This window comes from Mercenaria mercenaria, chromosome 4 (genome assembly GCF_021730395.1).
Source record: "Mercenaria mercenaria strain notata chromosome 4, MADL_Memer_1, whole genome shotgun sequence".
NCBI classification, from domain to species: domain Eukaryota; kingdom Metazoa; phylum Mollusca; class Bivalvia; order Venerida; family Veneridae; genus Mercenaria; species Mercenaria mercenaria.
Genome location: NC_069364.1, coordinates 5,488,989 through 5,503,702, shown reverse-complemented (window position 1 = coordinate 5,503,702; position 14,714 = coordinate 5,488,989). Strand labels below are relative to the sequence as shown.

Here is a 14,714-nt window from a genome sequence, read left to right as displayed (position 1 = left end):
TGAAGATAGAGTGCTTGTGTCTATGTTTATGAAAACTGAAGATAGAGTGCTTGGGTCTATGTTTATGAAAACTGAAGATAGAATGCTTGAGTTTATGAATGTTCAATATATCATAAAAACTGAAGACAGAGTGCTCGCGTCTATGTTTATGAAAACTGAAGATAGAATGCTTGGGTTTATGAATGTTCAATATATCATAAAACTGGAGACAATGTGCTTGGGTCTAGAATGTTCCTAAAACTGAAGACAGGCTGTTTTTTGTTGTTGTTTTTTTTATAAATGTTTATAAGATCTGAGGTCAGTGTTTGGGTCTATGCTTATTGAAAACTTAAGATGGAGTGCTTGTGTTTATGAATGCTTATAAAATTTGAACATTGAGTACCGAGACCTATGAATGTTTTTAAAAATTTAAGATAGTACTTTTTGGTCTATGAATGTTACGGAGACCCTAACTTGGGTCTATGAATGTTTTGCTTCAGGGTCAGGACACGGGTCACTATGTCAAAGGGTAATGTTACAATGACCATTATAACGTTTTACGATGTTAGGCTAAGAAAATAATTTGTTCAAGATTGCACAGCAACAGTCGTAACGCTCTAAGTTTTGTCGAAATTATTTAGAAAGACTGGGTATACCCCTGTAAGGTAAGTCTCTAGACCAGCTCGTTCCAGGATGCGTAGATTTGTGCGTGTCCTCGTACTTTGACCGGCAAAATTTCGTATCCGCCACCGTTTCATTGAGCGTTGTGTTCACAAAATGGGCACTTTTTTCACAGTCGGGGATAGTTCACGAATGAGCGTCAGCTTAGCAAAACATAAGAAGAAACAGAGCAGCATCAAAGCTTCAGACAAAATCATTCAGTAAAACCTCATAGAACTTAAAGGATATCCTACTGCTTATATGGTATGCAAGTTACAGAGCACAAAGGCACGTCATTAAGTTTTGATCGTCCTTCCTCTCTATATTAGCATAACAGTCGCTAGGTGATATTATTATTTTCTTACAACAAAAAAAATCATTGTTCAGTAGACTTTCCGATTTAGAACAATTTAAATTTCACCAAATAAACGGTTAGGAATAGCTCTTCACGGACGCAGATCTATGTACATGCAGAATTTTTAGGATAACATTACTCATATACTTCCAGCAGGTCATGTCCTGGCATTTAAACTTCCTCTGGTTTTAGGACAAATGGATCATGTTCCTGTTTACATGCAGCGTGACAACGGAACCAGTATCTATGTATACATCCTAGGTTTTTAAAATGACTGGATCAAATCCCTATATACATCCAGCAGAACTAAATTATTGTCTCCTTATATATCCTGGGGGGTTAGGGCAATGAAAAATACATCCAGCAAGACTAGACTTTGTCCCTTTACGTTTTCTCTCAGATTTTAGGAAAATGGACCATGTCGTAAATACATTTAGTACGATAACTAACAAATGTCTATCAAACACGAGCGATTTTAAGACGAATGGATCATATCCCTTTATATATCGACCAATGCAATACCTATACTGTATACATTCTAGGGTAGCAAGGCAAACAGCTCATGTCCTACATACATCCACCAGGACAAAATTGATGTATGTCTATATAGTCCTTGTCCATGTCCTTTTATACATCAAGCTGGATCATATCCCTATATACATCCAAGGGTTTAATGATAAATGAATGGTTCCTATATACATGCTGGATATCCAAGACAGATTGACTGTATATATCATGGGAAATCTTGATCATCTTTTATGACAACATGGGAATTGACCTCTGTTTATCACTGGCACTTTATTCTTTCAGACATGTCAAATTAATGACATCATGTCCCTTAATGTAGTTCTGCAAGTTTGAAACATATACTGCCCAACAGTGCAGAAATTCATTAAACCATGTTTTTATCCAACTGAAATTCAGATAATGAGAAAAATCACCTGGCGGTGCTTGATTTTTAGTTAGACTGGTTCAAAAATATTGGTCCACTGGCCAATTTTCACAACGAGCATCTATAGGAAAATCACACTTTTGATACAGAAAAAGTTCCACATGGTATATTTTAATGAAACTTTTCATATTTATAGATGTACCTATCTTCAACCTTAGGGAAAATTAAATGTACAGGTCTTTGTGTTTATATTTTGATATTCACCAAATATTAATTTCAGTACTTACATTACTCCTAATTCCATTTTAATATTTTGAAATATTTTGCATCAAAACCTATCTATTGTCAACATTTACCTTAAGAAAGACAGAAGCCCTCACAGTTAAACACTTAATATGATGAATTCCTGGTACCCTTATAATTGCTACCAGGCATTACTCTAGGTTTTCCGGGGATAAAATGACATTTTACTATCACTTCATGTTAATCAATGTGCAAAACTGTCCTAATAGGTTTCTATTCTACAGTGTACAGGCAACAGTTTTTATTACATTACACTACATAATTTGTCTGTATCTACAATTAACACTGGTTACAAAAGCTCAATCATTGCTTCTCATATGATTTATTTTCAATCATCAACATAACAGTGTCTCCATAACAAGATATACAAAAACAATGAAGACAGATGAACAGCACTGATGCTGCCATTATTTAAAATGTAAAATAAAAATTAAGAGAATTTTCATTATATGCAGCTGTCCACATGATAAAATAAAAAGAAAAGTTTTAGACTGAAAGGTCTATAAAACATTGTATATGGATATATCCAAGAATGTACTGGTTGATCAAATTTTACTGTAACAAAACTATTCCTCAATTTCTCTTTAATACACAACCATTCAATAAAATTACATAGTATTATCATCATAATGACCTCAAATGGTGGTCACAGGAACTTTAGTTGTTTTTTTTAACAGCCAAAAATGGTTTATATCTGGTACTCCCCGCCCCCCATTTTCAGACATGAAAAACTAAAATTTCAAGCTTGGCAATATTTTTAATGCCACTGGGTTGTTACAAAACTTTCAATCATATTTTAGGAAGCATAATATCAACAGTCTCCTTTAAAATCTTTCGAAAATTGGACCAATATTTTTTTGCAGGTAAAATTACATTTTTGGCAATAAAACATAACTTCGAAATTCAAGAAGTTCCTACTACTACACTTTTAAACCATGACTTATATCCAGATCTTGCAAAATAATGCCACAAATTACAAATCACTAAAAAAAACCTACACAAGTCCTGCAACATGTTTCTTACGTCATCTATATCCAGTGACAAAAGTTTTCTAAAGTTCTTTCACCACATAAGTGCTTACAAGTACATACTGCATAAAACACACAGTTTGACATAGTTTACTGGTTTAATTTATAGTGCTGGAAATATAAAAACATTTTCTCAGTTTTCCACTAGTACCTGCAAACTTCTCCAGCTGAACCAGATGTGGAAGAGGAATGATTTCAGAAACAATGTCCTTCATTAAATCTTCACATTTCTCAACAGATATCTGTTTATCTGGACAATACCTGTTCTTGCTTGTATCCCCTCTGGTTAAATCTGGTACAGCATTTTATACACATGAAACATAAATTCTACAGTGCCGCATGATGTTTAACCATCTATATGGGATTTTGACAGGCACAACTAGTAACAATGATAGTAAATAAATTGTGTTATGGTACAGTAAAAACAGTATGTGGTCTAGCTTCAGGTCAGTACAATACATAAGACCTCAAACAGGGCATATGGTACAGTAAAATCAGTATGTGGCCTAGCTTCAGGTCAGTACAATACATAAGACCTCAGACATGCTCAATAGCCCTGCTAAAATTTATATACTTCAGTTCTATACTATAAAAGCTCTTCAGCAAAACTTAATGCAAAGTGTAATAATACACATAGTACTATTGTAATTTAAAACATGCATATCATTAACACTTTACCATAAACATCTCAAATTTCTCTCTTTTACATGGTACAACATATTTCACATTTTCAGCACATTTGATAAATGTAACTCCAGCTTTAATATTACAGTATTGCCCAGGAAAGTCTATGGTGAATCTTTCATCATCTATCTATTGCAGTAACAAGTTCGAACCATTGTCTGAGGGCATCACTAAGCACCATGGGTAAACTATTAATGTCACGTAGAATAATGTAGAATGGGAAAGGGAAAGAATCCATATAGGATTTAATCTCTGGTATCTGACCCGCTTGTTTGAAAACAGGAACTTTGATGTCAAGGATGGAGTCCTGAAACAACAAATTTATCACTTATAATTCAAACTGAACTACTTTTAACTTGAATATGTATAAATCTTAACTTATTTACCATTCCTTCTAGCATGAACCATTTTGTTTTCATATTAAAAGAAAGTGAATGTGGCGTTACAATGTGATAAAACCATATAAATAGTAAATTCATCAAGGAGGCACGGTGAAAATGAATATTACAGAAAACACAAAATTCTAGTTGATATTATGTTGAAGTAACAGAATCAAAATAAAATGAGCCGTGCCATGAGAAAACCAACATAGTGCGTTTGCGACCAGCATGGATCCAGACCAGCCTGCGCTTCCGCGCAGTCTGGTCAGGATCTATGCTGTTCACTAACGGTTTCTATAATTGTAATAGGCTTTGAAAGCGAACAGCATGGATCCTGACCAGACTGCGCAGATGCGCAGGCTGGTCTGGATCCATGCTGCTCGCAAAGCCACTATGTTGGTTTTCTCATTGTGTGGCTCAAATATCCCAAACAATGGTTTTGTCTGTTAAATAAGATCACTGTCATTGAGTTGCACATCATGATGTCACTCTGGCTGCACCCTCATGATATAATTAAATTCCTAAGCATTGGAATTCATATTTTAATCACATTTTGGGATATAACACTTCTTAATTTTAGCTATAACTATAACAAATATCCCAATTATCCCTAGTATGTGTATGAGAACATAGTTTCATCAGGTCATCAGGTTTTACATGAAATTCAAATACAACGTTTTACTATATTTATGACCTGTCTTCCTCTAGCATGTAGTAAAAGTTCATATTTGAGAACACTTTAATAGATGAAAGCCTCACCTTATTTTTTGGGTTGTCTATAATAACAAACACAATGAACACTTTTGCCTCCCTTGCTTGTCGTACGGCTGTTTTCACTACCTCCATGCCCTCCATGAATAAGCCACGCCCATCTGATACAATCAACAAGAGCTGAGAGGTCTCTGGGTTACCCACAATTCCTTGCTGTTTGTTTCGTGCATCTAGCATCATAGCAGTGGCCTGCTTGAGTAACTGTAAAACAACAAGTTTTCATCAGCCAAGCAAAACAAGCAACAAGAGGGCCATGATGGCCCTATATCACTCACCTGTTATCATTGCACTTGAGGACAAGAAGGTCCTCAGAAAAATTATCTAAGTCCAAAGGACAGTAACAACAAAGGGAAGAAATTTAACCAAAAAGAAAAAAAAAATCTTACAAGGTACAGATATGTCAAAATACACCTACAAATTGGGGGTACCATCCATGTTGTACCACAGAAAAGTGGTCTCGGTTTTTCCCTACGGCCAATAATAAAAAAGTTACTAAATATAAGCTATTTATAGTAACGTAAAAGGGAAGTAATTAACAAAAAAAAAATTATTGTAAGTGAAGAAAAGAAGGATCTGCCAAATAAATCTGTTGACATAAATGAAATTTCAGATCAGTATCTTCATTAGTTACGGAGATATACCCATTTTAATTTGAAATAAAGGGAGGTAATTTGACATAAAATCAGTTCGTAGTTATCTACCCTGATTGTCTCAGTCCAACTAATAACAATAATAAAATTTCAAATAAGTCCTATAAGTACTTACCGATATAAATCCATTTTGATTACAATCAGGGGAGGTAATCAGATATAAAATAACTCTGAACCTATGCTTGGATCTGATTTGTCATGGAATCCAAGAATTATTGTTGTTGAAGTTATTTTGGAAGTTTGTATCAAATAAAACCATAAATGAAGTCTCTATATAGCTGCAAAAGCAAAAATAGCCAATTTTGGACCTTTCAGGGGCCATAACTCTGGAACCCATGAAGAAATCTGGCCAGTTCAAGAAAGGAACCAAGATCTTGTGGTGATACAAGTTGTGTGCAAGTTTGGTTAAAATCGAATCATAAATGAAGCTGCTATTGTGCAGACAAGGTCAAAATAGCTAATTTTGGCCCTTTCAGGGGCCATAACTCTGGAACCCATAATGGGATCTGGCCAGTTCAAGAAAGGAACCAAGATCTTATGGTGATACAAGTTGTGTGCCAGTTTGGTAAAAATCAAATCATAAATAAAGCTGCTACTGTGCAGACAATGTCAAAATAGCTAATTTTGGCCCTTTCAGGGGCCATAACTCTGGAACCCATAATGGAATCTCGCCAGTTCAAGAAAGGAACCAAGATCTTATGGTGATACAAGTTGTATGCCAGTTTGGTTAAAATCAAATCATAAATGAATCTGCTTTTGTGCAGACAAGGTCAAAATAGCTAATTTTGGCCCTTTCAGGGGCCATAACTCTGGAACCCATAATGGAATCTCGCCACTTCAAGAAAGGAACCAAGATCTTATGGTGATACAAGTTGTGTGCCAGTTTGGTAAAAATCAAATCATAAATAAAGCTGCTACTGTGCAGACAAGGTCAAAATAGCTAATTTTGGCCCTTTCAGGGGCCATAACTCTGGAACCCATTATGGAGTCTGGCCAGTTCAAGAAAGGAACCGAGATCTTATGGTGATACAAGTTGTGTGCAAGTTTGGTTAAAATAAAATCATAAATGAAACCTCTATCGTGCAGACAAGAAATTGTGGACGGACGACGGACGGACGGACGACGGACGAAGGGCGATCACAAAAGCTCACCCTGTCACTATGTGACAGGTGAGCTAATAAAATACTGAGTAAATGTGAACTTGGTCAGCTGCAGAACAAGCAAAACTTAGTTGAGTTAATGTGATGCAGCTTTGTAGTTGTGATAAAGTTTAACAAAATTTGAAACAGTAGTCAGTTACTAAAGTACAGCAGATTCCTGGATTCTCTGCAAACAACTTGAGATTTTCACTACATGGGTTAGAGATGGAGGACAAATAACTAGATAAGAAATGCCTATAGTACTGTAGAATCAATCAAAGATCAGCTAAGTCCTGGAATCAAACCTGCAAATCCTAGTTTAGCTGTTCTGCTCTCACAACAGAAAAAAAACTGTGCAGAATATCTAGAATGAAGTTTTAAAGTGTTTTAGTTTTTACATTCTACCTATCAGCATACCTCCTTCGTCATAATAAAGCCAAAAGGCCTTATAGCTACAAATGAAAAATACAGGTAATTTTAACTTACATGTGCAATTTTTGTTTTCTTCTGTTCAAAGGTGAGATACTGTAGCAGATGTGCCCCTGACAAACTAGTGAACTGTTCTGTGAATGGGTGCAACACATTCACTGCCTCACCAAAACTGAAACAATAAGTCGAACAAATCTGGTAGATCTAGTTTTTCGTAACTGCTAAAGTCATGTAAAAGCAGTCTGGGTCACAAAGAAACTTTCCAAAATTCCAATTCCCACTACTGGTAGCTTAAACTAGAAACTTCAAGTAGGCACTACCTACTTTAGATATATGTACATTTAACTGCATTAAAGCTTAAAGTCTGGAAAAACAATTACTGGATTGAGTTTGGAAAAAAAGTTATCTTGGCAGAAAAAACTGATCCCAGACTATCTGTCAATTTTCAAGTATATGACTGGACAAGCACACTAAAGCCGTAACTTCCTATACCACTTTTACTCTATACTGTCTATCTAAAGGAGACAACGCTGGGGTTTTTTTGTTGACCACTGCAGTAAGCAGAAGCTGGATGTGCAGATTACGTCATTTACACTAGTCACTGAAGGAGATCATTTTGTATAAGTAGTTCACCTAGCTGGTCACTCACATCATTGAAATTATTGTTCACTGCATGTGTAGAGTACATCAGTGAAAAAATTACATCTATAGGTAAAAAAACAACAAGTTATGATCTGTAACATTAATACTTGGGCAAAGATAAATTTCGGAAAAATTGAAAATAAAAGTGACAAAATTAAATACGTGCTACTATTGCATCAAACACCTTAAAAAAGTCACACTACATTTTAGAGACCACTAACACCAGTAAGTTACGACATGATAGCAAATGGAATTACTGGTATCAGTCATTCCTGACAGCAAAACAAAGGAGGGCCTGAAAAAATGGTGAAAATATCTATTTCCAGATGATGCTTGCACTTTAATTCATTTTCAGCTTATAAGAATCTTTCACAGGTTGAAAGTCTGAATGGAGATATCCAATTTGAAGGTAACTGATTAAGCAAAACCAGTTCGCCCCAGAGCCAGTTATTTCCAACTGCAACTACCTTCAGTGATTTCCATCTGGTTTTCTTACCTGCAAATTGAAAGCTGTCCTGACTCAAGCAGCGTTAGCGCATTTGATATCAGTGCCAGAGACTCAAAGGCCATCTATAAAACAAAACAAAATATATGTATATATATTATCAGCTATAACTTTCTAGATGATACTTTTAAACATTTTAAATATAGTGCTGTATTATTGAAATGGTACTTTGGATTTACCACATTAATAACCATTCCCCACCCCACACCCTCTCTCCTCAAGTGTCGGAAACAACAACAAGAGCTGTCGGATGACAGCGCGCTCGACTATTCGAAGAATTTATTGAAGAATGGGGTCAAAATATTACCACAGATATTCAGACAAAAGAAAAAACAAGATTAGACAAACAATGTTCCTGTATTTGTGGATTTCGATAAGTCTTGCACTAAATGGCAATGTGTGAACCAATTTCAAAGTCCAAAAAGGGCCATAATTCAGCCAAAATAGTTGTCAGAGTTATGTACTCGTGCTTACAGATTGAAATCATGATGATAAAAAAGTGTTCAAAGTTTAAAAGCAATATGTCAAATAGTTTTGACAAAACGTGGACTTGTATGAAAACAGAACAAATTTCCAAGTCCAAAAAGGGCCATTATTCAGCCAAAATAGATGATAGAGTTATGTACTCTTTCCTACAGATAGAGACTATTATACTGAACAAGTGATAAAAGTTTCAAAGCCATATGTCAGACACTTTACACAAAATATTAACTGGTACAAAAAACTTAACCATGATTTCTAAGTCAAAAGAGGCCATAATTCAGCCAAAATCCTTGATAGAGTTATATGTACTCTTGCCTATAACTGGACATGGTGATGGTAAACAGGTGTTGAAAGTTTCAAAGCTTTATCTCAAAAGACTTTGTCAAAATATGAACTGGTACGAAATATTAACCCAGATTTCTAAGTCAAAAAGGGCCATAATTCAGCCAAAATCTTTGATGGAGTTATGTGCTCTTGCCTATATCTGGACATGGTGATGGTAAACAAGTGCTGAAAGTTTCAAAGCTTTATCTCAAAAGACTGTCAAAATACGAACTGGTACGAAAAACTTAACCATGATTTCTCAGTCGAAAGGGGCCATAATTCAGCCAAAATCCTTGATGGAGTTATGTACTATGCCTATAACTGGCCATGGTGATGGTAAACAAGTGTTGAAAGTTTCAAAGCTTTATCTTAAAAGACTTTGTCAAAATATGAACTGGTACGAAAAACTTAACCATGATTTCTAAGTCAAAAGGGGCCATAATTCAGCCAAAATCCTTGATGGAGTTATGTGCTCTTGCCTATAACTGGCCATGGTGGTGGTAAACAAGTGTTGAAAATTTCAAAGCTTTATCTCAAAAGACTTTGTCAAAATGTGGACTGGTACGAAAAACTTAACCAAGGTGTGACGCCGACTCTGATGCCGTGGTGAGTAGGATAGCTCTACTTATTCTTCGAATAGTCGAGCTAAAAAGCATGCAAAATGACTAGCTATTTATTACACTGATGTCTAATCCAATGAAAAATGTCATATAAAGCATAAAAATCTTAGTTAATGATATACATTCTTGAGGTATCATATTAAGTAAAGACTTTTTTCCCAATTCTGTGTTCAATAATACCAAAAATCAGACTTTCAACTTCAAAGTTCTTTTAAAAGGAGCCGTCCAACATGAAATTTCTTTTCTTTTACATGAATTATTAATTATAAGCTTCTGACTGATAGTATATTTTGTAATGGATGCCTTTCATAGAATATTTTTTGAATTTTTATGTATAAGAGTATTTACACAAAAATGGCAAAAACTGCCTTTATCAGAGGTCATTTGAAAACAATTTATTTAATAATAAGTAAGACTTTCTTTACTTAATTGTAACTAAGATTTTCATTACCTAACAGTAACCAAAACTTTCATTATGTAACTGAAATTAAGATTTTCATAACATAACTGTAACTAAGATTTTCATTATGTTACTGTAACTAAGATTTTCATTATGTAACTGTTACTAATAATTTCTTTATGTAACTGTAACTCAGATGTTCATTACGTCACAGTAAATAAGACTTTCATTACGTTACTGTAAATAAGACTTTCATTAAGTAACTGTAACCAAGATTTTAACTACGTAACTGTAACTAAGATTTAAATTACGTAACAATAACTGAGATTTTCATTACGTAACAATAACTGAGATTTTCATTACGTAACTGTAACTAAGATTTTCATTACGCAACTGTTACTAAGATTTTCACTACGTAACTGTAACTAAGATTTTCATTGTGTTACTGTAACTAAAATTTTCATTTCCTAACTGTAATTATGACTTTCATTATGTAACTGAAACTAAGATTTTAATGAGGTAACTGTAACTGCAACTTAGATTATCATTACGTAACTGCAACTAAGACTTTCATTAAGTAACTGTAACTAAGACTTTTCATTTATTACGTAACTGTAACTAAGATTTCCATTATGTAACTGTAACTACGAGTTTCAGAACGTAACTGTAACTAAGATTTTCATTATGCAACTGATACTAAGATTTTCATTACATAACTGTAACTAATACTTAAGTTACTGTAACTACAATTTTCATAACTAAGAAAAAAGCTGCTTGAACAGTCAATTACTGCCAGCAACAGTTACCTGTTTGGAATGGTTATCCACCATACTAGAAGAGTCATCTATAGCCAACATGATCTGGTACTGTCTTTTACTTGGCTTAGTTCTCCGTAACCAGATTTTATCTTTCCTAAACTGACTTGCTATATAGGGAATCACTTTTCTCATGTTTAATCTCTTTCCAGTTCTGTAGTCTCCCCTGAGAAAAACCAAAGAAATAAGTGCAAATATAAAATGTAACTTTTTCTGACTGCTGAGAGCACAGAACACAAAATCAGATTATCTATAGATATCTTTTATTTAACCAACTAATGCCAGCTTATAATTAAATCTAGTATTTATGGTAAATGTAACAAAATTTTCTAACATCATTTCCAACAACAATATACTAACTATTTAACATAACAGTCTTTTTTAAGGCACAGCTATGCATTAATATCAATGTACTTATACATAGCTGTTCATATCGACCAACAAAGTTTATTGTGGTTTAGATAATAAAAGTACAGACAAAATGTTTGTGAATACGTACTTGAGTTTGGTGGCCTGTGAAGGTTCAAGCACCAGACGTAGCTGTTCACAAAGGTCCTGGGCCAGGCTGGAGGTCAAGGCCTCATATCTATGCCATAACTCACTGGCAGCAGACTCCTGTATGACAGAGAAACAGGATTTATAACTGACAGAATATATTTCTATTCCACCATAAAATCTACCATTAACATCTTTTTTGAGCAACATGTGAATAAGTAAATTACACAGGAAGACTTCATTATGTTTGAATACAAATGAAGTGTATTACTTCAGCTATGAGATAAAGAAAATACATATATTCTTATTATTGAATTCTTTTTAGTGTTACTCCTATCTAACAACAAATCAGTAGATCTAACTGAAAGAAATGTCTTAAAAAGATGTCCCATAAGTCTTATTCTTTTTATTATATTTAATTCTTACAGACAAGTTAATAAAACTTACAGCATCTGTGTCAGCTGGGAGATTAGACTGTGTCCATGATCCAAGCTGGTTTTCAAGCTCTGACCTTAAACTCTCAAGGTCAAATGTCTGTAAATTATTAAAACAACAAGCCAGTCTAAACAATATTCCAATAAAAACAGAAAGTAAACTCTCAACAAGAGGACCATGATGGTCTTGAATCGCTCACCTATCTCCACATGACCCAGTGTTCAACTGAGTATGACATCGTTATTTCTATTATTTGACATAGTGACCTAGTTTTTGAGCACACGTGACCTAGATATCATCAAGATAAAAAATTCTGACCAATTTTCATGAAGATCCATTGAAAAATATGGCCTCTAGAGAGGTCACAAGGTTTTTCTATTATTTGACCTAATGACCCAGTCTTTAAAGGCACGTGACCCACTTTTAAACTTGACCTAGATATCATCAAGGTGAACATTCTCACCAATTTTCATAAAGATCTCGTGAAAAATATGGCCTCTAGAGAGGTCACAAGGTTTTTCTATTTTTCGACCTACTGACCTAGTTTTTGACCGCACATGACCCAGTTACGAACCTGACCTAGATATCATCAAGCTGAACATTCTCACCAATTTTCATGAAGATCCATTGAAAAAATATGGCCTCTAGAGAGGTCACAAGGTTTTTTCTATTTTTAGACCTACTGACCTAGTTTTTGACCCCACGTGACCCAGTTTCGAATCTGACTTAGATATCATCAAGATGAACATTCTGACCAATATTCATGAAGATCTCATGAAAAATATGGCCTCTAGAGAGGTCACAAGGTTTTTCTATTTTTAGATCTACTGACCTAGTTTTTAACCCCACGTGACCCAGTTTCAAACTTGACCTAGATATCTTCAAGGTAAACATTCTGACCAATTTTCATGAAGATCCATTGAAAAATATCGCCTCCAGAGAGGTCACAAGGTTTCCTATTTTTAGACCTACTGACCTAGTTTTTGACCGCACATGACCCAGTTTCGAACTTAACCTAGATATCATCAAGGTGAAAATTCTGACCAATTTTCATGAAGATCCATTGAGAAATATGGCCACTAGAGAGGTCACAAGGTTTTTCTATCTTTAGATCTACTGACCTAGTTTTTGACCCCACATGACCCAGTTTTGAACTTGAACTAGATATCATCAAGGTGAACATTCTGACCAATAATCATGAAGATCTCATGAAAAATATGGCCTCTAGAGAGGTCACAAGGTTTTTCTATTTTTAGATCTACTGACCTAGTTTTTAACCCCACGTGACCCAGTTTCGAACCTGACCTAGATATCATCAAGATGAACATTCTCACCAATTTTCATGAAGATGCATTGAGAAATATGGCCTCTAGAGAGGTCACAAGGTTTTTCTATTTTTAGACATTATGACCTAGTTTTTGACCGCACATGACCCAGTTTCGAACTTGACCTAGATATCATCAAGATGAACATTCTGACCAACTTTCATAAAGATCCCATGAAAAATGTGACCTCTAGAGTGGTCACAAGCAAAAGTTTATGGACGCACGGACGGACGACGGACGACGGACACCGCGCGATCACAAAAGCTCACCTTGTCACTTTGTGACAGGTGAGCTAACAAAAACATGTAAAATTTCCTTACAATCTGTTTGTTGGTCTTTTCTTGAATTACCTCCTATGAACTATCATGGCATTAAATTAAAGGGGTAAAGCATATAAATAATGCCTGTAAAAGCACTCAATGCAAACATTAGTTTTAAGATATATTATTTGCACCCCTTCCACTTCTTAAATTTTAATATTACTATTTTATTTTGTAGACAGAACTTTAAGCATTACACTTTTCTCTTGTCTACTTACATTGCTGTCTAAATGCAGGTGTTCCATTGCAGTATGTATGGTAGAGTCACTTCCCCTGGCAACAGTTTCAGTTGCAATTATCTCCCCTGGCAATTCGTGAACTTGACCGTCTGCTTCCACAGCTTCTGCAGATTCCTCTTGTGTTTTATCTGCCTCAATTTTGGATTTCTTTTTCAACTTATTAGATAATAGGTCATCAAGTTTTTCAAAGTCCTGGAAAAAATATTCCACTGCATGTGTGTAGACAGGTAGCTCACAACATGGCACTTAATTATTACAAATAACATTTAGGAATGAGAATGCAAATTAATTCTAACTCTAAAGTACTAAGTCCTGTAGGATTTGTCAAACATTATTTTCACATGGCAATATGGTACCCTATGACTAGCCTAATTTACTAGCTGTATATAAGGCAGGTATGGATAGACAATCCTACACAAGTCAAGCTAACCATATGCTTCTTTAAAGAAATACTAAAATACAAAAAAATATCAGTCATTTACTTGCCTTTGTAAACAATGTTTTACATGTAACTACTGTTCATAACAAGAGCTGTCGGAGGACAGCAATGCTCGACTATTCAACAGCCTTGTCGACTGAATGAATAAGGAAGTCAAAAAAGGGACATAATTTAGTAAAAAAGCAAAATAGGGTTATGGAACCTACATAGTGCTTATCAGCTCATGACAGTGGACAAGTGTGTGAAGTTTCAATCCATTCCCATTAGTGGGTACTGAGATACCAGCTTACATATAGGAATTTAACCAAAAACTCCTAAGTTGAAAAGGGGGCATAATTTTGTTAAATGCGAAGTTGAGTTATTGACCCTTTGCATTGCATGTCAGATCATGACAGTGAATAA

At 34.9% G+C, this 14,714-nt stretch overlaps 1 protein-coding gene across 3 annotated transcripts in view; it reads right to left on the bottom strand.

Moving 5' to 3' along the window:
• Positions 1–2,495: 2,495 nt before the first annotated feature.
• LOC123552623 (midasin-like) overlaps positions 2,496–14,714 on the bottom strand; it is a 143,925-nt gene continuing 131,706 nt past the window's right edge. For 2 of the 3 annotated variants that reach the window (XM_053540242.1, XM_053540243.1), the window contains exons 94-101: positions 13,853–14,065; positions 12,002–12,088; positions 11,559–11,674; positions 11,051–11,225; positions 8,409–8,482; positions 7,328–7,442; positions 5,041–5,253; positions 2,496–4,208 (exon numbers count right to left, since the gene is read on the bottom strand). In XM_053540242.1, coding sequence (XP_053396217.1) covers positions 4,023–4,208; positions 5,041–5,253; positions 7,328–7,442; positions 8,409–8,482; positions 11,051–11,225; positions 11,559–11,674; positions 12,002–12,088; positions 13,853–14,065 — 1,179 coding nt within the window. In that variant the 3' untranslated portion in view covers positions 2,496–4,022. The remainder of the gene's footprint in view (positions 4,209–5,040; positions 5,254–7,327; positions 7,443–8,408; positions 8,483–11,050; positions 11,226–11,558; positions 11,675–12,001; positions 12,089–13,852; positions 14,066–14,714) is intronic. The other variant, XR_008370465.1, reaches the window with a different exon arrangement.